Source organism: Culex pipiens, chromosome 2 (assembly GCF_016801865.2).
Source record: "Culex pipiens pallens isolate TS chromosome 2, TS_CPP_V2, whole genome shotgun sequence".
Classification (NCBI taxonomy): domain Eukaryota; kingdom Metazoa; phylum Arthropoda; class Insecta; order Diptera; family Culicidae; genus Culex; species Culex pipiens.
The window spans coordinates 118,221,601-118,246,386 of record NC_068938.1 but is presented as its reverse complement, the minus strand read 5'-3'; the positions used below and the strand labels follow the sequence as shown (position 1 = coordinate 118,246,386).

The 24,786-nt window shown below is 42.9% G+C and overlaps 1 protein-coding gene across 8 annotated transcripts in view; it reads right to left on the bottom strand.

The window, feature by feature from the left end:
* Nucleotides 1-24,786, bottom strand: part of LOC120419408 (dystrophin, isoforms A/C/F/G/H) — a 150,119-nt gene that overhangs the window by 91,454 nt on the left and 33,879 nt on the right. For 6 of the 8 annotated variants that reach the window (XM_039582083.2, XM_039582085.2, XM_039582086.2 and 3 more), the window contains one exon: nucleotides 11,791-12,540. The exons of the other annotated variants lie outside the window; for them this stretch is intronic. In XM_039582083.2, coding sequence (XP_039438017.1) covers nucleotides 11,791-12,540 — 750 coding nt within the window. The remainder of the gene's footprint in view (nucleotides 1-11,790; nucleotides 12,541-24,786) is intronic. 8 annotated transcript variants of the gene reach the window in all.

The following is a 24,786-nucleotide window of genomic DNA, read 5'->3' as shown; positions in this document are numbered from 1 at the left end:
GGCGGCGAGTACGTCAACAAGGCACTCCAGGACTTTCTGCGCCGAGAAGGAATCGTGAGCCAGTTCACGGCCCCGTACTCTCTGCAGCAGAACGGAGTTGCCGAGGGGATTAACCGGTACCTCAAAGAGTCGTCTCTGTGTATGCTGCGCGATGCAGAGTTGGAGCCGAAGTACTGGGGCGAAGCGGTGCTGACGGCGACCTACATCCAGAACCGTCTACCGTCGCGGTCGATTGGGATGAGTCCGTTCGAGAAATGGTACGGGAGGAAACCCAGCCTAGAGCACATGAAGATCTTTGGGAGTGAGGCTTGGGTGCAGGTGCCTGCACAGAAAAGGAAGAAAATGGACGTGAAAGCGCGAAAGCTAGTGTTTGTGGGATACTCTAACGAACACAAAGCATACCGTTTTGTCGACAAACAAAGTGAACATGTGACGATAAGTCGTGATGTGAAGTTTGTCGAGCATCTGCGTATGCCGGACGAAAGAAAGTGCAGTGGATTCGAAAGCGAATCAGCGAAGCACAACATTGAAGATCAAGAAGTGTCCCCGATGGAGCCCATCGTGCGAAACGAGCTGTCTGATGATGACTCTTTCGAGGATTACGAGTCCGCCGAGGATCTGTTCAACGGCGATGAAGCGGTGCAAGCGGCGGCGGCGCCGGGTGACCCACCTAGACCGGGCGGGGCGGATGCTGAACCGCCAGCGCTGGAGGCCGCACCACGAGTACCGAATACAGAGCCAGCAGGTCAAGGACAACAGCTGCGAGTGCTGCCGGATAGATCTACGCGAGGACAGCTGCCGGCCAGACTGGAGAACTACGAAGCCGGCCTGGTGGTGATGGAGCAGGACGAACCAGCGGCGTACGATAAAGCTGTAAGTTGTCCCAAAAAGGAGGAGTTGATTCGAGCGAACAAAGCCAGCAACGAGAAGCAGACCAAAGTGTGCCGACTGCTGAAAAGCATTTGTGGTCTCAAACAAGCGGCGCGATTGTGGCACCGGAAAACTGTCGCGGTTGAGATTCGAGCGGTGCAATTCGGATTCGAGCATCTACAAGCAGCCAATCGGCAAGGACTGGATATTTCTACTCATTTACGTAGATTATCTCGTTGCTTGCAAGCAGGAGGAGATGATCAACAGGATCGAGAGAGATAAGGTGAGAGCGTTGCCAAAACTGGTCGACGGAGGAGCCCAGGGATAAACCCGCGAGGAGGAGTGTTGAGCCACCCTATTGGTGGTGACGTGCGTGGATGCAACCCTGCGCACAACGGCGCTTCCGTTCCAGAGAAAAGTGAAACGTCACACACAGTTAGTTTTTTTTCCAAGCCAGCTTCGCAACAATAAAGGCACATTTAGTTGTTACTCGCGCGTATTTTATTTCCGGCAAAGTTAACTGGATCCGTCTCTCCTTTTCGCGTTCCCTGCTGCCGTCGGTACTCTGCTAATCCGGCCAACAATTTATACGGTTATACTTCTTCTGGGTCAATAACTCTAAATTACTGGAAACGGATTATTTTCTGAGGTGGCCCATTCTGCCCCGCACTCTGAGAAGGTAGTTGTAAAATAACTTTTTTAAGTTTATCAAAAGCAATTTAAAGTAATTTTAATTCCTCAGCCAAGTTTGGAGTATGAAAAGAATATAAGTTTTTCAAAGGTTTTCAAATCATTTCACTAAGGAAGCTCTTTTTTGTGGTGAGTCATGGCGCGATATTTATCGCATAATCGACATCAGGGATACCCTCTGATTCGATTCCTTAGGAAAAAAAGTATCTGTGCCAATTTTGAGCCAAATCGTTTAAGGTTAAGGGGTCGCTTTATATCGTTGAAGTTTATATGGGGAAAATCGTAAAAATGTATGTAGAAAAACATCGTTTCAGTATTTTCCGGCCAGGTGGCGCTGGTCTCGACCAAAATTGTCCAAGTGTGAGATTCTTATAGGAAATTCTATTCACTACAACTTTGCCGAAAGGTGCAAAACGATCAGAGTAGATCCTGATTTTTGGTGATTTCTTTATAGTAAAAAGTATTTTCTTATATACTTCCTATGTACCCCTTATATACTTGCAAGTATATAAGCCGATTTCTTTTCATCGCATTGCTAATAACCCTAATAACTCTTCAGGATCAACTCGGATCTTATGGACCTTTCGACAAAATTGCAGGAAATTGAAATTCCTGGAAGAATCTCACACATTGGCAATTTTGGGCTAGACCAGCACCACCTGCTGCCAAAATCCTGAAACGATGTTTTCCCCATTAATTTTCGCGAATTTCCCCACGGCGACGCCAGCGCTGCCTGATGAGCTGATGCCGAAGCGCAGCCCAAACATACCAATACAAACCCATCACTGTCACGTGTCATGTCAGTGTATGCGTGACGTGAGACAATCAAGCCATAACGATTGTAAACATCATCAGCTGATTGAAATAATTTTGTTATTGCTGATCGTCAGTACCCGATGAAAAGCATAATGGCTAAATATGACGGTGGGTCGGTTCCACGGTTGGTTCTGTTTCCAGCGGCAGAACTTCATGAGCCAAATCATGCGGCAGCATCAGCAATGACGCACCGCAACCGCAACGACAGAGACCACAAAACTGGTCCTCCCGTTGCTTCTAAGTTCTGTCGAAGATTCCTCCTCCACCGAAATCTCGATAACCCTGGTCAAACACCAGTAGTGGCCGCTGAAAAAGAAAAAATCCAATTCAAATCTACCAGAATTGGTCCCCATGATGGGCGTTTGGGCGTTTCCGCGGGGAACGTGTCCACGGAGCAGTTAAGTTGCGCCAAACAACAAAAGCAAAAAGTCGCTAAGATTCCAAAAAACGTTGCCACAAAATCTTACATCGAAACAGAATCAACAGAAGAAACTCAACTGTGGTAGAAGATTGAGTGGCGCCCACGATCGACGCAATATTGCCAAAAGGACGACTAGCAGCAGCAATCGGAGCAGCAGTCCACGAAGGATAAGCAGGTTGCTCCGATGGAGATGACTCCACCATAGGATTCGGCTTCCTCCGCAGTATCGGGTGCCTCAGCAGCTGCCTCAACATCTGCGGGCTGTTGAGGAAGCCTCCCGGGTTAATAGTGGGGCAAAAGGTATGTCCTCTCTAGTCAGCCGCTCATATGACCCTGGCCAAGACTTCCCCAATCTTGTCCAGCAAAGCCTGGATTGTAAATCACCGTTAAAATTCCTGAATTCCATCATAATTGTTTCATTTCACATCACACACACTGAGAAAAGACGGACGAGCTGTCACGACAGCAGCGCCATCAGCGCCGGGTGAGTGGATGCCGAAACAAAATTGCATTTGAAATAACCGTTTTAGAAGGAAGATGGTTCGGCACTCGAGTGTCCCGTCTGTTTGTCTGTGCCTTAACCTTAAACGATTTGGCACAAATACTTGATTTTGACAAAGAACTTTGTCCTAAGGGCACTGTCTACGGGTGTCAATCCAAAATTTCGCGAAGCGAAAGTGTAACGATTTGTGTAATCGTTTAAACGTTTATATCTTCCACCCAATTCAAGCAATCTGCATGCTTTATCCACCAAACGAAAGGGGAAGTCTTAATGAGTTCGTTTCGCGGTGCCTGTCCGTCGGGACGCATTTTTTTTTTTCGCGTTCCGTTTTCGTCGATCGTCGTCGGTGTGTATTTCGGGTGAGTTCGTGCGTGTGTGTGTGTGTGAAGGTGCGGCTAGCTCTGGTTGTCACGATGACAGCAGAGCTGAGCCAGTTCGTTTCGCGGTGCCTGTCCGTCGGGACGCATTTTTTTTTTCGCGTTCCGTTTTCGTCGATCGTCGTCGGTGTGTATTTCGGGTGAGTTCGTGCGTGTGTGTGTGAAGGTGCGGCTAGCTCTGGTTGTCACGATGACAGCAGAGCTGAGCCAGTTCGTTTCGCGGTGCCTGTCCGTCGGGACGCATTTTTTTTCGCGTTCTGTTTTCGTCGATCGTCGTCGGTGTGTATTTCGGGTGAGTTCGTGCGTGTGTGTGTGTGTGAAGGTGCGGCTAGCTCTGGTTGTCACGATGACAGCAGAGCTGAGCCAGTTCGTTTCGCGGTGCCTGTCCGTCGGGACGCATTTTTTTCGCGTTCCGTTTTCGTCCATCGTCGTCGGTGTGTATTTCGGGTGAGTTCGTGCGTGTGTGTGTGTGTGTGTGAAGGTGCGGCTAGCTCTGGTTGTCACGATGACAGCAGAGCTGAGCCAGTTCGTTTCGCGGTGCCTGTCCGTCGGGACGCATTTTTTTCGCGTTCCGTTTTCGTCCATCGTCGTCGGTGTGTATTTCGGGTGAGTTCGTGCGTGTGTGTGTGTGTGTGTGAAGGTGCGGCTAGCTCTGGTTGTCACGATGACAGCAGAGCTGAGCCAGTTCGTTTCGCGGTGCCTGTCCGTCGGGACGCATTTTTTTTCGCGTTCCGTTTTCGTCGATCGTCGTCGGTGTGTATTTCGGGTGAGTTCGTGCGTGTGTGTGTGTGTGAAGGTGCGGCTAGCTCTGGTTGTCACGATGACAGCAGAGCTGAGCCAGTTCGTTTCGCGGTGCCTGTCCGTCGGGACGCATTTTTTTTTTTCGCGTTCCGTTTTCGTCGATCGTCGTCGGTGTGTATTTCGGGTGAGTTCGTGCGTGTGTGTGTGTGTGAAGGTGCGGCTAGCTCTGGTTGTCACGATGACAGCAGAGCTGAGCCAGTTCGTTTCGCGGTGCCTGTCCGTCGGAACGCATTTTTTTCGCGTTCCGTTTTCGTCCATCGTCGTCGGTGTGTATTTCGGGTGAGTTCGTGCGTGTGTGTGTGTGTGTGTGAAGGTGCGGCTAGCTCTGGTTGTCACGATGACAGCAGAGCTGAGCCAGTTCGTTTCGCGGTGCCTGTCCGTCGGGACGCATTTTTTTTTTTCGCGTTCCGTTTTCGTCGATCGTCGTCGGTGTGTATTTCGGGTGAGTTCGTGCGTGTGTGTGTGAAGGTGCGGCTAGCTCTGGTTGTCACGATGACAGCAGAGCTGAGCCAGTTCGTTTCGCGGTGCCTGTCCGTCGGGACGCATTTTTTTTTTTCGCGTTCCGTTTTCGTCGATCGTCGTCGGTGTGTATTTCGGGTGAGTTCGTGCGTGTGTGTGTGTGTGAAGGTGCGGCTAGCTCTGGTTGTCACGATGACAGCAGAGCTGAGCCAGTTCGTTTCGCGGTGCCTGTCCGTCGGGACGCATTTTTTTTTTTCGCGTTCCGTTTTCGTCGATCGTCGTCGGTGTGTATTTCGGGTGAGTTCGTGCGTGTGTGTGTGAAGGTGCGGCTAGCTCTGGTTGTCACGATGACAGCAGAGCTGAGCCAGTTCGTTTCGCGGTGCCTGTCCGTCGGGACGCATTTTTTTTTTTCGCGTTCCGTTTTCGTCGATCGTCGTCGGTGTGTATTTCGGGTGAGTTCGTGCGTGTGTGTGTGTGTGAAGGTGCGGCTAGCTCTGGTTGTCACGATGACAGCAGAGCTGAGCCAGTTCGTTTCGCGGTGCCTGTCCGTCGGGACGCATTTTTTTTTTTCGCGTTCCGTTTTCGTCGATCGTCGTCGGTGTGTATTTCGTGTGAGTTCGTGCGTGTGTGTGTGAAGTGCGGCTAGCTCTGGTTGTCATGATGACAGCAGAGCTGAGCCAGTTCATTTCGAGGTGCCTGTCCGTCGGGACGCATTTTTTTCGCGTTCCGTTTTCGTCCATCGTCGTCGGTGTGTTTTTCTCGTTAGTCATGTATTTGATACACATAACAGTCGGATTTCTTTGTTCTATGATTTGCAATTGTTTCACGGGAAGATTCTTTTTAAATTGCGTCAGCAAAATAAGCATAAGCATAAGCATAAGCATAGGTGCCCACCCGCAGTTGCTACTCCGTTATTGACCAGGACCTCCAGAAGTTACATCCACGAGCCGTGGAAGATAAGTGGGAGCTATCTTTCCTCGCTTCGCAACTTCTCAAAGGCCCCTATCATGCTGATCAATACCGGCGCCGGCCACGACCAGTGGTAGAGTCACGGGGAAGTGGATGGGAATGTTAGTCCGATACTTGAGTGATAGAGACCGCCCAATCGACTGCTTCTCCGACAAAGTATCACATGAGTTTTGAGGGGGTTAGTAGATGGGTATGAGGTCAGGATTCACGAGTGGCAGTGATGTGACCATGAGCATTTTGTTTATCGGTTGAAATTTTAAATCTTAGGCAGCCGGCTGCGGAAAGATAAATAATTGATTATTTAAAAAGTTTGTTTTAATCGAACGCGTGCCAACCGAGCGGTAGTGCTATGGGCTGGACTTATCAGTATATTTTTACTGTTGGTACAATTAAGATAACGCGAGCAAATGTCAAAAATAGTAGATGAGTTAATACTAAAGCTGCCAGTTGGAATAAATTATTAAGATCAACGAATATAAACGAAAAGAAAACAGGACACCACGTAACCGATTGTAATGAAATTAAAACAATAACTTAAACGAACTTAACCGGCGGCGTGCCTTCCTATCAACGATGATAAAAGAAGGACTTATAAATTTAAAATATAAAAAGACTCCAAAAAATACGTTGCATAGTAACCGCGAAGTCCCGCTACTCACAATCGAATCCGAAAGATAGCTATCTAGAATTTTAAATATAATATTAATTCGACCGCGATCCTCCAGAAATTCTTCGTCGGCGTGCCTTCCAATCAACGGTGATGTAAGAAGGGCTTTATTCATTAAAATGATTTTATATCATAAGCCTTAAAACATATTCGTCGGCGTGCCTTCCGATCATCGATGATATAGAAAGGACTTAATCCAGCAATACGACTTGCTTGTCTCGAAAAAGAAAAAAAAAAGAATTCGGATCGTTTCTATCGAAAACTATGTAAAGAGAACAAAAATAAACTCATTGGCCAACGAACGCGCGAACTAAAAATAAAGAAACAAGAAGAAGAGGAAGACCAATCACCCCATGCACACAAACAGCGACACAAAAGAGATGAAAACAACACGAATCAGAAGAAATCCAATCACCCCATGTACACAAATAGTGACACAAAAGAGATGGAAAATAACACGAAAAAACAAGACTGAGCGTCCAGACAGGCACCGCACTACTGATGCCATTATTTAATTATAATGACCAATCCCATGCACTCGAACAGCGACATAAAAGAGACGGAAAATAACACGAAAAAACAGGACTGCGCGTCCACACAGGCACCGCACTACTGATGCCATTATTTAATTATAATGACCAATCACCCCATGCACTCGAACAGCGACACAAAAGAGACGGAAAATAACACGAAAAAACAGGACTGAGCGTCCACACAGGCACCGCACTACTGATGCCATTATTTAATTATAATGACCAATCACCCCATGCACTCGGACAGCGACACAAAAGAGACGGAAAATAACACGAAAAAACAGGACTGAGCGTCCACACAGGCACCGCACTACTGATGCCATTATTTAATTATAATGACCAATCACCCCATGCACTCGAACAGCGACAAAAAGAGACGGAAAATAACACGAAAAAACAGGACTGCGCGTCCACACAGGCACCGCACTACTGATGCCATTATTTAATTATAATGACCAATCACCCCATGCACTCGAACAGCGACACAAAAGAGACGGAAAATAACACGAAAAAACAGGACTGAGCGTCCACACAGGCACCGCACTACTGATGCCATTATTTAATTATAATGACCAATCACCCCATGCACTCGAACAGCGACACAAAAGAGACGGAAAATAACACGAAAAAACAGGACTGAGCGTCCACACAGGCACCGCACTACTGATGCCATTATTTAATTATAATGACCAATCACCCCATGCACTCGAACAGCGACACAAAAGAGACGGAAAATAACACGAAAAAACAGGACTGAGCGTCCACACAGGCACCGCACTACTGATGCCATTATTTAATTATAATGACCAATCACCCCATGCACTCGAACAGCGACATAAAAGAGACGGAAAATAACACGAAAAAAACAGGACTGAGCGTCCACACAGGCACCGCACTACTGATCATTTAAATTGCGTCAGCAAAATATAAATTATCATTCAATTCGACCATTCGTTTCCCGCGAATCACGGCGACAAATATTGTTTCAACGCGATTGTTCAAGTCCTTCAGATAACATCATAACTCTTCAGTCATTAATTGGTCGCTCATCTTATAATAATTTAAAAGTATAAATAGTCTCAGGGCAACTCTACGTAAATATGTTACGCTGAGTTTAATATTTCACCTTTTAATCACACATAATTTTGATTCTATCTTTCCACAGCCGGCTGTCTAAGATTGAATCATTTATGTTAAACTCAACACCAAATAACCGGGAACGGTCTCATCCGCATCATCCGATTGTTTGCCTTGAGAATACATAATACATCACCCTATTCAACAAAATTCATTGATTATTGGGCCACATCATCATCCTCTATGATGAATCCTGGCCATTACCCTTCCCCACTAACAAAATCCCAAGTAGAAGTAGTTTTCCGGCACACGCGGGGGTGTGGATATCGTATAGAACCCACCCTTGGTAGCAGCCTGTGCTATCTAACATTCCCGTCCCATCCCCTCGAGATCTACAAACTGACATGGCGGGCGCCGTTGGTGGCCAACGACTGTTTCCTATTCGCACCGGCTCTAGTTTTGATGATCGTGATGTTTTATCTTTTCAGCGCATTCATGCATGCTGTTGATAAGGGAAACATCATTTGATCGTTGAAGCGTGTGACCAGTTGTGCTGATGGGATATTACGGTCTTGTTCAGCAACGGAGAAGGACAACCATGGGTGGTCTCTCATGCTCATGCTCATGCTCAAACGAAAGGGGAAGTCTTAAATTGCAAGTAGACTACCTCACAAAGTTGATAAAACTTTGTTAAAGTATTCAAAAGTTAAGATGAAAATAAAAAATGAATGCAGGAAAAATCCCGGCTGCTGATTGGCTGAGAGCATTTTACAAATTTTGCCTTGCCTCCTGCTTTCGTGGAACTGTCACGCGAGAATGTTGCACCACTGTTGCCACATTTCATGCGAACTATTTAAGCTAGCACTTAGCCTCAGAAAATTTCAGTGCCTTACGAGGTTTCGTCAAAGACGGATCCACGGTGGTAATTTTATTGCTCAGACACACACATCCACACATTGATAGACACAGGTTGTGCACCAACTTGGGAGGAATTCTGTTCTTATAAAGATTGTTGGACGGTCACCCGAAAACCAGAATGATTTAGGGCAATGGGTTTGGGACCAATCTGGTAGGATATTGGCCACACCCGGAGTGGCCAGTGCTCTGGGGAAGGTTCTACCGGGGACTTTTATCGAACCATGCGACTTGGGGCAATATGGGTATCAAAATTCATGGTTTTTGAAACTGGTGATGAAAATGGCCATTTTAACCGGATTGGCCACACCCGGAGTGGCCAGTGCCCTCGGGAAGGTTCTACCGGGGGGACATTAATCGAACCATACGACTTGGGGCAATATGGGTATCAAAATTCATGGTTTTTGAAACTGGTAATGAAAATGGCCATTTTACCCGGATTTGCCACACCCGGAGTGGACAGTGCCCTCGGGAAGGTTCTACCGGGGGGACATTAATCGAACCATACGACTTGGTGCAATATTGGTATCAAAATTTATGGTTTTTGAAACTGTCAATAAAAATGGCCATTTTAACCGGATTGACCACACCCGGAGTGGCCAGTGCCCTCGGGAAGGTTCTACCGGGGGGACATTATTCGAACCATACGACTTGGGGCAATATGGGTATCAAAATTAGGCAATCAGTATCAAAAATGGTCAAAATGGCCATTTTTATTACCAGTTTCAAAAACATGAATGTTGATACCCATATTGCCCCAAGTCGTATGGTTCGAATAATGCCCCTCCGGTAGAACCTTTCCCAGGGCACTGGCCACTACGGGTGTGGCCAATCCGGTCAAACTGGCCATGTTCATTACCAGTTTCAAAAACCTTGAATTTGGATACCCATATTGCCCCAAGTCGCATGGTTCGATTAATGTCCCCCCGGTAAAACCTTCCCTTAGGGCAATGGCCACTCCGGGTGTGGCCAATCCTGTCAAAATGGCCATTTTCATTACCAGTATCAAAAACCATGAATTTTGATACCCATATTGCCCCAAGTCGCATGGTTCGATAAAAGTCCCCGGTAGAACCTTCCCCAGAGCACTGGCCACTCCGGGTGTGGCCAAAATCCTACCAGATTGGTCCCAACCCCATTGCCCTAAATCATTCTGGTTTTCGGGTGACCGTCCAACAATCTTTATAAGAACAGAATTCCTCCCAAGTTGGTGCACAACCTGTGTCTATCAATGTGTGGATGTGTGTGTCTGAGCAATAAAATTACCACCGTGGATCCGTCTTTGACGAAACCTCGTAAGGTACTGAAATTTTCTGAGGCTATCTGTTAGCTTAAATAGTTCGCATGAAATGTGGCAACCATGGTGCAACATTCTCGCGTGACAGTTCCACGAAAGCAAGAGACAACGCAAAATTTGCACCATGTTGCCACATTTCATGCGAACTATTTAAGCTAACAGATAGCCTCAGAAAATTTCAGTACCTTACGAGGTTTCGTCAAAGACGGATCCACGGTGGTAATTTTATTGCTCAGACACACACATCCACACATTGATAGACACAGGTTGTGCACCAACTTGGGAGGAATTCTGTTCTTATAAAGATTGTTGGACGGTCACCCGAAAACCAGAATGATTTAGGGCAATGGGTTTGGGACCAATCTGGTAGGATATTGGCCACACCCGGAGTGGCCAGTGCTCTGGGGAAGGTTCTACCGGGGACTTTTATCGAACCATGCGACTTGGGGCAATATGGGTATCAAAATTCATGGTTTTTGATACTGGTAATGAAAATGGCCATTTTGACAGGATTGGCCACACCCGGAGTGGCCATTGCCTTAAGGGAAGGTTTTACCGGGGGGACATTTATCGAACCATGCGACTTGGGGCAATATGGGTATCAAAATTCAAGGTTTTTGATACTGGTAATGAAAATTGCCATTTTGGCAGGATTGGCCACACCCGGAGTGGCCATTGCCCTGAGGGAAGGTTCTACCGGGGACTTTGATCGAACCATGCGACTTGGGGCAATATGGGTATCAAAATTCATGGTTTTTGATACTGGCAATGCAAATGGCCATTTTGACAGGATTGGCCACAATCAGGAGTGGCCAGTGCCCTCAGGGAGGTTCTTCCGGGAGGACATTTATCGAACCAAGCGACTTGGGGCAATGTCGTTTTTGAGACTGGACATGAAATTTGCCATTTCGATAGTGGTTGTAAGGTCCATGATTTCCGGATGCCGTTTTTTCTGGGGGGGGATAGACATTTTCTGAACCATACTTGTTTTGGCAATAGTTTCGTTTTCTGGCAATTTATTTTCACAGAGATGTCAATGATTGAAGACATTAAATTAGTTTTAATTATTAAGGATTAAATAAATTGGCAAAGAATTAAAAAATATAAATAACAATAGAATGATTTTTTAGAGTTTTGTACAAAGTTCTTTGTCTTATTGGTCATGTAGAACATAACCACCTGCACCTTTTTCCTTAGGAATCGAATCAGAGGGTATCTCTTCAAATTTTCCAAAAAATCCATTTTTCTTGTCACCCTAATGTTCATTCTACCTGCTGTCCCAAATCGTTATTTTTAATTCATAGGTGTTGTAAGATCTAATAAACCCTCTAAAACTCCTGATGAAAATTGTATAAACAAAATTGCATAAATTGCATATAAAAAAAAAGATTTTCACCGTGTCACTGTCCGAATCCGCAGCCAGTTCAAAAGAATATCTTGGAATATCTTCGTCTTCGGAAAACATGAGCGGTTCGTCGTAGTTTTCGTTGTCGGAATTGTAGAAACTGTCACGCTCCTCGCTAGAAATATTAAAACTCCTGCAAATTTTCGTCGAGTCGAAGAATCTCTTGCTCCCCATGAGGACACCGCAGTCATTTTGAGAAGTCGGTTTTCTTTTGGTGTTTGCAGTTTTGATTGTGGCTTCCATTAACAAAACGTCTTTCATTTTGTCACGAGATTCCAGCTTTGGAGATGGACAGCTGGTGTCAGACTCTGACGCATCGATTATGTTCACTGTTTCGACGAATTCTGGTTCGAAAGTTTGGCACATTTCCAGAACGTTAATATTATCTACCAGTTGACCATGCATAGGTTCGTCCCAGGGACAAATTTCTACATTCTGGACGGACATTTTCGTCGGAATATTCTTCTCTTTAATCTCAACTACTGAGCACTTGTTGCGTTCTATTTCGCTCTGCATGTTTGAGGTGAGTTTGGTCTCATTCAACGGCTCATTATTTGAAACCCGGGAAAAGAGGACACTTTTTTCAGCGAGTCTGAATGTGGCCGGTAACTGGAGATCCTTTTGTTGTGGTTCTTTTTTTCCTTCAGTTTGCTGTAGGTTCATGGTCCTCGCCCGACGCTGGCGTACCGTGTCACTCAAAACCACAATCTCGTGGTTCGTGTCTGCATGGGATTGGTCACCCTGTAATATTACGTATATGTTTCTTAATACTCTTCATAACAATGTACCAATTGACGGGACCTATGTACAAGTCACTGGGAATAGCTCTTCATAAAATTTATGTTTTTTTTAATGATACGAACCACCCAAGAACATTTCATTACGCGTGTCCAAATGGGGAGAGAGGAGGAGGATTACCCATATTATTCCCTACTACATTTAGAATGACAATGTTTCCATACCCAAAGTCGTGGAATTTATCGTTACCAAGCATGCCAAAAAAAGTCCAATGTGTATGTAACCTGGGGAGCATTTATTTATTTTTTCTTTTGTATTGTAATCTATTGTAAAGTGATGTTTAACGCAAATATGCTGTTGTGCTCTCTTGCACTATTCAAACTGAGCTTCTTATCTATATGGTACCATACAACACAACAACAACGTTTATTAAATTACAAATATGTTAATGCCTCAGAAATTAATACAAATAAAAAATAATAATTTGATTTATTTTGTATGCAAATTTAAATGATAATATTCCAAATCTCTAAAGAATCGATTGCCTGCGGTGGCATGTATTTGCTTTTCTTGAAAACATGATGTGCTAATGTGTTCTTTGAGAGAAATTCCTTTTATAATACACAGCAATTCCGGAGGATCGGGCTCAACATTTTTTCTGGGGGTTCCTTGGTCGAAATAAATAACCCGTATTAGTTTGGCCATCAGGTTGACTAACGACGCATTAGGTTGTTCCGAAAAATTGCCATTTTCTACGAATTTCGCAAAACCACATTGTTCAAAATCATAACTCCGTGCCATTTGAACCGATTGTTGCTATCTTGAACGCAAACAAAAGGGTAGGCATTAGATAGACTTTTAAGGAAAAACAGTTTCAAGTTTCTAGCCTGACATTTGAAAAGGTCGTATGAAAATTTTAAATGCTTCTTTGAAGGCCTCAGGACCAATGAGCTCATGTCTGAAAATATGGTTGTCGGATTCCTCGGAAAATCTTCTTCTATATACAGTATGTAAAAAAAGTATTTACACCCCTTGGGCACTATGCACATTTTGTGATGAAACATGTAAACAATTAAAATTTTGACAGAAGCCTAGTACTACGTTTTGTTCAGAAACTCATGCCGAACATTTTAACATAAATAAAGTTACTTGTTGACAAATCACCATGAATCTAGTCTCCCAACTCAAATAGGCATCCTTGACTGATTAAAAAAATAATTTGGATTGAATATAAAGTTTACAAATTACTTAGTATAAAAGTTTATATAACTCTGGAAATTCTATGTAAAACTTATCTAAACTTAATTTTGCAAACTTTCAATTTAACTAAATGTCAATATATTAACATAAAATTGCTAAATAAACATTCTGAAGTGGGTATAACACCGTTTTGGGGGTCTTTGTATCGATAGAATAGATTTTTCGCTGGAATTTCGTTCCAACCCGGAATTACGTCGTCGGAAAATCCGCCGGCATCCGAACCGGTCCACAGTTCACAAGTCAACCTATGTGGCATCGGAAAGGGCATAAAATTTCCGATCTTTTGATACTCATACAACTAGGTTTTCTATAAAACCCACGTTTTTAAATACCTAGGTAAAAACGTTGTTATGGTTTCATTTGAGCAACCTGCCAAAAATGTAGTTTACACTTTATATCAGGGCAAGGAAGGGTTTAAGGAGATTGTACATTTGGAGCCCGTGAGCTGCTGATCCTGCTCTACTCGCTCTACTGGGGATACATTTGTGTCCAGGAGTGGGTCGTCGATATTATTGTAGATGGTAGTTTGCTTTACCATCGCCGGAACGTGCGTCCTTAACTTCATCAGTTTGTATCAGTTTCCTGTGTAAGATTCTCGGTTATTTTTATGCAAAAAAAGTTAACTTACATAAATACAAACCGATTTTACATATAATGCCAAAAATCACAATCAACTTGAGAAAATTTACTCAACACTTTTTGAAAGTCCAAAATAAAATGCAGAGCGAAATATTCTGAACAGTTGACAGTAACTAAACTGTTTAGAACGCAAATTAAAGTAAGCAAAACAAACAATCAATTTTGTCGATTTTGTCAGAGTTTATTGCACGAAAAACTTGGCATGACTACACCCTTACCAAAAATCATGATTTTTTGAGTTCCAAATCCCACTTTTCATACGATTTTTTGAGTTCAGGTACTACAACCATAAAAATGGTTATATGGGTTGAACTGAAAAATTCGTATGAAAAGTGGGATTTGGAACTCAAAAAATCATGATTTTTGGTAACGATGTATAAAATTAATAAATACAGAACTCCTACAAAGAGTACTCGAAATTGAGTAAAACTACACTGAAAGCCCGACCATGGTAATTTTAAGAACATTTGCTAAAAATGCTGCTTATTAAAATAACTGTGGCTTTTTAGTGAAAGTAAACGCAAAAACGGTAGAATGTACCATGCTTCCACAAAATTGCATGGTAGCAATTACGAATTCATTATCATTCTTTCCATATTGGAGGGTTGAAATTACCATACCGCTCTCGACATAGTAAAACTGACTGCGTTAATCAGTTAATTCAAGCACGGAATGTTTTTAGCAAAAATACGTGGGTGCGTGTTCTCAATTTAAGAGTTCAATTTGTCGGGTGGTGACGCGCGGTCAATTATGTGGCATTGTGTGTGAAAAGAAAAGAATTTTATTTCGTGTTTCATCCTGGTTGGCTTGCCCACAAGCAGAAGAAAATCAGTTCAATTTGTTGGGTGGTGACGCGCAATCAATTATGTGGCATTATGTGGCATTGTGTGTGAAAAGAAGAGAATTTTATTTCGTGTTTCATCCTGGTTGGCTTGCCCACAAGCAGAAGAAAATCAGTTCAATTTGTTGGGTGGTGACGCGCGGTCAATTATGTGGCATTGTGTGTGAAAAGAAAAGAATTTTATTTCGTGTTTCATCCTGGTTGGCTTGCCCACAAGCAGAAGAAAATCAGTTCAATTTGTTGGGTGGTGACGCGCAATCAATTATGTGGCATTATGTGGCATTGTGTGTGAAAAGAAGAGAATTTTATTTCGTGTTTCATCCTGGTTGGCTTGCCCACAAGCAGAAGAAAATCAGTTCAATTTGTTGGGTGGTGACGCGCGGTCAATTATGTGGCATTGTGTGTGAAAAGAAAAGAATTTTATTTCGTTTTTCATCCTGGTTGGCTTGCCCACAAGCAGAAGAAAATCAGTTCAATTTGTTGGGTGGTGACGCGCAATCAATTATGTGGCATTATGTGGCATTGTGTGTGAAAAGAAGAGAATTTTATTTCGTGTTTCATCCTGGTTGGCTTGCCCACAAGCAGAAGAAAATCAGTTCAATTTGTTGGGTGGTGACGCGCGGTCAATTATGTGGCATTGTGTGTGAAAAGAAAAGAATTTTATTTCGTGTTTCATCCTGGTTGGCTTGCCCACAAGCAGAAGAAAATCAGTTCAATTTGTTGGGTGGTGACGCGCAATCAATTATGTGGCATTATGTGGCATTGTGTGTGAAAAGAAGAGAATTTTATTTCGTGTTTCATTCTGGTTGGCTTGCCCACAATCAGAAGAAAATCAGTTCAATTTGTCGGGTGGTGACGCGCGGTCAATTATGTGGCATTGTGTGTGAAAAGAAAAGAATTTTATTTCGTTTTTCATCCTGATTGGCTTGCTCAAGTCCTTCCTACATCACCGTTGATCGGAAGGCACGACGTCGTGTGAAATGTTGCATTAAAACAAGTTTAAGTGTTACTGTAAATGACTGTAAAAAAGTCCTTCTTATATCATCAATGTCGTCTGGGTAATCATGATGAAAAATTACATTTATTCAGTATTTAAATACCTGTGCGCGAGTGTTTTGGTGTGCTAATTAGAAAGACCTTCCCATAGCATCGTTGCTCGGAAGGCTCGCCGACGGGTTTGTTATGAAAGTCCTCCCCATAGCATCGTAGCTCGGGAGGCATCGAAAAGCCAATACCTTATCCTACTAACCAAAAAAAAAAAAATAATCACGTGATGCTTGAAGGAGATGCTGTGGATTCAACGGTCTCAAGCGGTATCAACAAGTATATAGCGAAAAACTATGTGCTTGATGAGTCTGCAACTTCAACTATCGGACTAACATTCCTCCCTTTTGTTGAACTGCAGGCTTCTTGGGAGGGCGCCGGTATTGACTAATAAAGTCGGGGTCTTCAGGGGTTAAACAGTGAACGGATGGTTGGCTCCCACTGATCATTTTTGATTCATTGTTTAACTTCAGCTGATCTGTCAATAACGGAGTAGCAGCTCATTGGCAGTCAACCATGCTCATGCTCATGCTCATGCTCATGCTCAAAATACGTGGGTGCGTGTTCTCAATTTAACCCTACAATATGGTAGCAACTACCATGGTTGGATTTTCAGTGTAAGCATGTTTGCTTTAATTTTCATTTAAAATTTACAATTGTTTTGCGTTGTGGAAACGTTCTTCAAACAATAGGATTTTTGTTGCTGTTTCTTTTTTCAAATTTATTTTTAAATTATCAGTACAAGGTATTTTTTTCCAAGTTTTTTTTTTATTATTCGGTTTGCATAATTGAGTCGAGTCGTCAGACGTCGTCGGTCAGACTCTAGTGAAAAGCTTGGTAAAAAGGATTTTCATAAAACGCGAATAAAAACAAATTCTAGAGTTTTTGTAATAGGTCCTCTAAACATATGAAACACTATAGCTTATAGGACCTTTTCAAAAAAAAAACTCCAGAAATGCTATTATGAACAAGAATCAATCTAGTAAACTTCCTAGATTTTATTTAAATTTTAAAGTAAATTTTGGTTTTCTTCCGGAAACGTGCACCTAATTTAATACCTTTTCGTCTTAGCAAAGACACCCACCATACACACACTTTAAAAAATTGGTAAAAGAATTTGAAGGAATCGTGAATTTAGAAAAATATTACTTATTATTTAATCGTGCAATATTTATTTTGATTCCTTTATTAGCAGTTTTTTCATCCCTTCACTGATAAACAGCATTACACTTTTTTCAGTTCACTTTTACACACTTGTATGGGATTTTTCAGTTCAAGTATGATTACACCCTTTCGTGTTCAGACCACCATCAATTAGTTAAACTAAAATACCAAGGTGAGTAATATCCCAGAGGTAGATTATAAGGTGTTGAACCGACTCATTCTTATCAATTTTAGATCGTTGTCCTCGATGGACCAATTGCTACTGGGAAGTTAGCCAAAATGAGCTGATGACAAACTTTTCGCAGCCTTGTGGTATCCGCTTTACTACATCAACTCATACGTGTACGACCTACGCAAGCTTGGCACGCAGACAAGTTTCTGAAGTCTGAAACGTGTCCACTTTCCAGCTGCAGATGAAAATCCAGCATTCTTGACTGCAGATGAAGGTGTCGTTCTGGACAGCAGCGTGCACTCGGACATCATTTAGCGACAATGTTGACCGTGGAGGAAGGCATCAAGAAATGTTCCAGCCCGACCAAGGTAAACTCACTGGTCTTTCCGGGCAGTATCTGCCGAACATCGAGTACATCTACAAGCAGCATTATCTAAAATATATCATCAAGACCGAGAATGAAAAAATGCCCTCGGTGGTGGTCGGTTTCAGGCCTGAGTTCAGGGGCAAAGCACGCTCATACGATGAACTGGCTTCCTATTTAGACCCGTGACAGTGTTCTCCTAATAAGACAGGTAAGTTGAGCCGTAAAATTTCTTAGGGGCTATATTTTAAACTTGTTATTTCTTTTTTCAGAATCGCAAAAAAGTCTGACGGCATGATTATCAAGTGACTATTTGCGGGTTTAACTTTGGTCGAACGATGACGTTTCAAATGATATAGTAAGTAGAAACGTTTTAATTTTTTTATCAAACAAAATGCTATTTTTACTATACACGCTTGAATGGGTAAAAAATACATTTCCCGTTTCGACATCCCCGTTGGATTTAGATTTTGATGTGTTTCTCATAAGCTCTAACTTGTGTTGATTTTTAACTATTTGAATTGTACGCTTTTGGTTTGTACTGATCTAAAATAGATTCAGTACACAACCGTAAGAATGCGCTTCAAAAATACATGCATGCCAATACAAACCGCAATGCTTTTGAAATTTACATCAGATTCTAAATTCTACGGGGTAAAAAAATATCGGCTTGGGTAAATTTACGTATATTTCATCGGAAATTTACATGTTTTCGAAGCGTTGTTTGTTCGGCTCGATTACATAGGATGACATTTAAATTTAAAATGAAGTTGATGTAAATTCGCATCATTACTGACGTGCACTTTTGGTACATCATAAATGATGTAAATTTACCCGATTTTTTTCTGTATGTATGGACTTTCGTAATTTTTGATCTCGTGGATCAAACTTACTTTTTGCCCAGGTATTTAAGAACATGCGTTTTATAGAAAATCTAGATGTATGGGTATCAAAAAATCGGAAATTTTATGCCCTTTCCGATGAAACATAGATTGACTTGTAAATTGTGGACCGGTTCGGATGCCGGCGGATTTTCCGACGACGTAATTCCGGGTTGGTACGAAATTCCTACGAAAAATCTATTCTATCGATACAAAGACCCCCAAAACGGTGTTATACCCACTCTAAAATGTTGATTTGTCATTTCTATGGTAATATATTGACATTTAGTTGAATTGAAAGTTTGCAAAATTAAGTTTAGATAAGTTTTATATAGAATTTCCAGAGTTATATAAACTTTTATACTAAGTAGTTAGTAAACTTTATATTCAATCCAAATTATTTTTTTAAACAGTCAAGGATGCCTATTTGGAGTTCGTAGACTGGATTTGTGGTGATTTGTCAAAACATAACTTTATTTATGTTAATTTTTCGAAAGGTGTACAAACTATTTTTGCACTTTTTTTGATTTTTGTAATAGTATTTGTTACATAACTTTTTATAGAAAACATCTTTTCATGAGCTTTTTGTAGCAAATTGTTCGGCATGAGTTTCTGAACAAAACGTAGTACTAGGTTTCTGTCAAAATTTTAATTGTTTACATGTATCATCACAAAATGTGCATAGTGCCCAAGGGGTGTAAATACTTTTTTTTTCATATATACTATATATAAAATATTTCGACGACGAACGCGAATCAGTTCAACACGTAGCGTCGGATCTAGGTGCTCTTTGTTGCGTTGGGTTCGTATAAGCCCAAGAAAGGTTTATACGCTAAATAAAGCATCGGCAAATTGTATGGGGAAAGTTACGTAAAATCAAATTTTGATCACAGGAGGCTGAATAAGCAAATAAGCAAAAAACGTCAACAAACGGAAAAAGGCAGAACGAAGATTGTCGGATAAGGCTTGTTTTACATAAAATAATGAAGTAATAATTTCAGTATTCCAAAAAAAAAACGAAACTATTGGAACTACGCCCCCCGGGGCATGGCCTTCCTCTAACGTGGGATTTCTGCTCCAGCGCCTCTGACGAGACAGGAGAAACCGGGACCGACGTTTTACTTCACCATCCGATAGAAGCTCAGTGGATAAGGCGGGAATCGAACCCGCGTCTCATAGCATCATCGGGATCGGCAGCCGAAGCCAAGTATTCCAAGAAACCATTTTTCTAAATAAAAACTGGGGTTTTTGACACGCCACGTGCATAAACGAGAAAATGTCTAAGTCTAAGCCTAAGCTCTTTGGTCCAGACACGGTCAAAACGCCATATTATGTTTTCTTACGACTTTTTCAAATGTTTGGCTGGTTTTTCCGGATCTCAAATTATGTTACCACTGAGCAGTTCTCTCAGATTTCGGCCATTCGATTTTTTTGTATTTTTTAATCCGACTGAAACTTTTTTGGTGCCTTCGGTATACCCAAAGAAGCCATTTTGCATCATTAGTATGTCCATATAATTTTCCATACAAATTTTGCACCTGTCCATGCAAAAATGATGCATAAAAATTCAAAAATATTTTTTGATCGATTTGGTGTCTTCGGCAAAGTTGTGAGTATGGATACGGACTACACTGAAAAAAAAAATTTAACGCGTTAAAAATTTTTTTGGTGATTTTATATTTAACTTTTGACAAAGAACTTTGTCCTAAGGGCACTGTCTACGGGTGTCAATCCAAAATTTCGCAAAGCGAAAGTGTAACGATTTTCTGTCGTTTTTCAAATGCTTATATCTTCCCCCCCATTCAAACAATCTTTATGTTTTACACACCAAACGAAAGGGAAAGTCTTAAAGTACAAGTTGACTACCTCACAAAGTTGATAAAACTTTGTTAAAGTACTTAAAAGTTAAGATGAAAATAAAAAATGAATGCAAGAAAAATCCCGGCTGCTGATTGGCTGAAAGCACGTAGCAAATGTCGCAAAACTCTCACGCGAGAGTTTGGAACCACTGTTGCCACATTTCATGCGAACTATATAAGCTAGCACTTAGCCTCAGAAAATTTCAGTGCCTATCGCGGTTTCGTCAAAGACGGATCCACGGTGGTAATTTTATTGCTCACACACACACGCACACATTGAACGACACAGTATGTGTACCAAATTGGGAGGAATTCTGTTCTAATGAAGATTGTAAGGAAGGTGACCGGAAAACTAGAATGATTTGGGGCAATGGGGTTGGGACCACATTGGTAGAACATTGGCCACACCCGGAGTGGCCATGGCCCTGGGGAAGGTTCTTCCGGGGGGACATTTACCGAACCATACGACTTGGGGCAATATGGGTATCAAAATTCATGGTTTTTGAAACTGGTAATGAAAATGGCCATTTCGACCGGATTGGCCACACCCGGAGTGGCCAGTGCCCTGGGAAAGGTTCTACCGGGGGGACATTAATCGAACCATACTACTTAGGGCAATATGGGTATCAAAAATCATGGTTTTTGAAACTGGTAATGAAAATGGCCATTTTGACCAGATTGGCCACACCCGGAGTTGGGGTAATATTGGTATCAAAATTGCCCCAAGTCGTATGGTTCGATTAATGTCCCCCTGGTAGAACCTTTACCAGGGCACTGGCGACTCCGGGTGTGGCCAATCCAGTCAAAATGGCCATTTTCATTACCAGTTTCAAAAACCATGATTTTTGATACCCATATTGCCCTAAGTAGTATGGTTCGATTAATGTCCCCCCGGTAGAACCTTTCCCAGCGCACTGGCCACTCCGGGTGTGGCCAATCTGGTCGAAATGGCCATTTTCATTACCAGTTCAAAAACCATGAATTTTGATACATATATTGCCCCAAGTCGTATGATTCGATTAATGTCCCCTCGGAAGAACCTTTCCCAGGGCACTGGCCACTCCGAGTTTGGCCAATATCCTATAAATCTTCATTAGAACAGAATTCCTCCCAAGTTGGTGTACAAACTGTGTCTTCCAATGTGTGCGTGTGTGTGTATGAGCAATACAATTACCACCGTGGATCCGTCTTCGATGAAACCACGGTTGGCACTGAAATTTTCTGAGGCTAAGTGCTAGCTTATATAGTTCGCATGAAATGTGGCAACATGGTGCAAATTTTGCTTCCTCTCCTGCTTTCGCGAAACTCTCACGCGAGAGTTTGGCATCACTGTTGCCACATTTCATGCGAACTATATAAGCTAGCACTTAGCCTCAGAAAATTTCAGTGCCAACCGTGGTTTCATCGAAGACGGATCCACGGTGGTAATTGTATTGCTCATACACACACACGCACACATTGGAAGACACAGTTTGGACACCAAATTGGGAGGAATCACAGAGTAATCTACTCTGTGGAGGAATTCTGTTCTAATGAAGATTGTTAGGAAGGTCACCGGAAAACCAGAATGATTTGGGGCAATGGGGTTGGGACCACATTGGTAGAATATTGGCCACACCCGGAGTGGCCAGTGCCCTGGGGAAGGTTCTTCCGGGGGGACATTTACCGAACCATACGACTTGGGGCAATATGGGTATCAAAATTCATGTTTTTTGAAACTGGTAATGGAAATGGACATTTTGAACGGATTGGCCACACCCGGAGTGGCCAGTGCACTGGGGAAGGTTCTACTGGGGGGACATTAATCGAACCATACGACTTGGGGCAATTTTGATACCCATATTACCCCAAGTCGTATAGTTCGGTAAATGTCCCCCGGAAGAACCTTGCCCAGGGCAATGGCCACTCTGGGTGTGGCCAATCCGGTCAAAATGGCCATTTTAATTGAAAAAACGAAGTTGACTTTATAGCTGTCGGCCACCATTGCTAGTACCAACCACTAGTGTCTTCCTTTTAACTACAAGGACTTCGCCGCCCTGGGCTCCTAAGTGTTTGAGTACGGCACGGAGAGACGGCGCCGGATACCCATATTTACACTTAGAATTTTAGAGCGCCCGCCGCGGGATTCGAACCAGCAACCTCTGGATTGTGGGTCCAGTGCGCGGTCCGATTGATCCACATGGGCGGGACATTTTGATTGCCAGTTTCAAAAACCAATATGAATTTTGATACCCATATTGCCCCAAGTTGTCAAAAAAAAAAAATCAAAATCAAATCAAATTATTCGATCTACAGCTTTGCCTTGGCGTTCTCGATTACGAGTTTCCTACTCGAAACTAAGTGTTCGAAGGCTTGATTGTTGAGGCAATTGCAAACCTCTTTTTACACCTAAACTTCCATCCACCCCGGGATTCGAACTGACGACCTTTGGATTGTAAGTCCAACTGCCTGCCAGCGACTCCTCCGAGGCAGGACCCAGGGAGAAGACTCCTACACCTGGACTGAGCTAACGACCTAACCTTTTTAGGTTAGTCCGGGGCCAACATTTACTTCCCGTCCGACGGAAGGCGTGATCAGACAAATCTCGTCTCGAAAAATGTCACCGGGACCGTCTGGGATCGAACCCAGGCCGACTTACCCCTACACCACGGTCCCGGCTTAAGTTGTATGGTTCGATTAATGTCTCCCGGTAGAACCTTCTCCAGGGCACTGGCCACTCTGGGTGTGGCCAATCCGGTCAAAATGGCCATTTTCATTACCAGTTTCAAAAACCATGAATTTTGATACCCATATTGCCCCAAGTCGTATGGTTCGGTAAATGTCCCCCCGGAAGAACCTTCCCCAGGGCCATGGCCACTCCGGGTGTGGCCAATGTTCTACCAATGTGGTCCCAACCCCATTGCCCCAAATTATTCTGGTTTTCCGGTGACCTTCCTAACAATCTTCATTAGAACAAAATCCCTCCCAATTTGGTGCACATACTGTGTCGTTCAATGTGTGCGTGTGTGTGTGAGCAATAAAATTACCACCGTGGATCCGTCTTTGACGAAACCTCGTTAGGCACTGAAATTTTCTGAGGCTAAGTGCTAGCTTATATAGTTCGCATGAAATGTGGCAACAGTGGTTCCAAACTCTCGCGTGAGAGTTTCGCGAAAGCAGGAGAGGAAGCAAAATTTGCACCATGTTGCCACATTTCATGCGAACTACCAGAATAATTTGGGGCAATGGGGTTGGGACCACATTGGTAGAACATTGGCCACACCCGGAGTGGCCATGGCCCTGGGGAAGGTTCTTCCGGGGGGACATTTACCGAACCATACGACTTGGGGCAATATGGGTATCAAAATTCATGGTTTTTGAAACTGGTAATTAAAATGGCCATTTCGACCGGATTGGCCACACCCGGAGTGGCCAGTGCCCTGGGAAAGGTTCTACCGTGGGGACATTAATCGAACCAGAGAGTAATCGAACCATACTACTTAGGGCAATATGGGTATCAAAATTCATGGTTTTTGAAACTGGTAATGAAAATGGCCATTTTGACCGGATTGGCCACACCCGGAGTGGCCAGTGTCCAAGGGAAGGTTCTACCGGGAGGACATTAATCGAACCATCCGACTTGGGGCAATATGGGTATCAAAATTCATGGTTTTTGATACTGGACATGAAAATAACCATTTTGATTGTGGTGACCACAACCTAGAGTGGCCGGTTCCGAGGCATTTTCCGAACCATACTTGTTTTGGCAATATTTTCGTGTTTTGGCAATTTATTTCCACAGAGGTGCCAAAGATTGGAAACATTTAATTAGAATAAATTATTCAGGATTAAATAAATAGGCAATGATTTAAAAATAAAATGTAATAGAATAATTTTTTAGAAGTTTTGTACAAAGTTCTTTGTCATATTGGTCATGTAGAACATAACCACCTGCACCTTTTTGTCACTAAAACTTGATTTGCAAAAAAAACACTATTTTTAATTTTTTTCATTTTTTATATGTTTTAGAGGACATTAAATGCCAA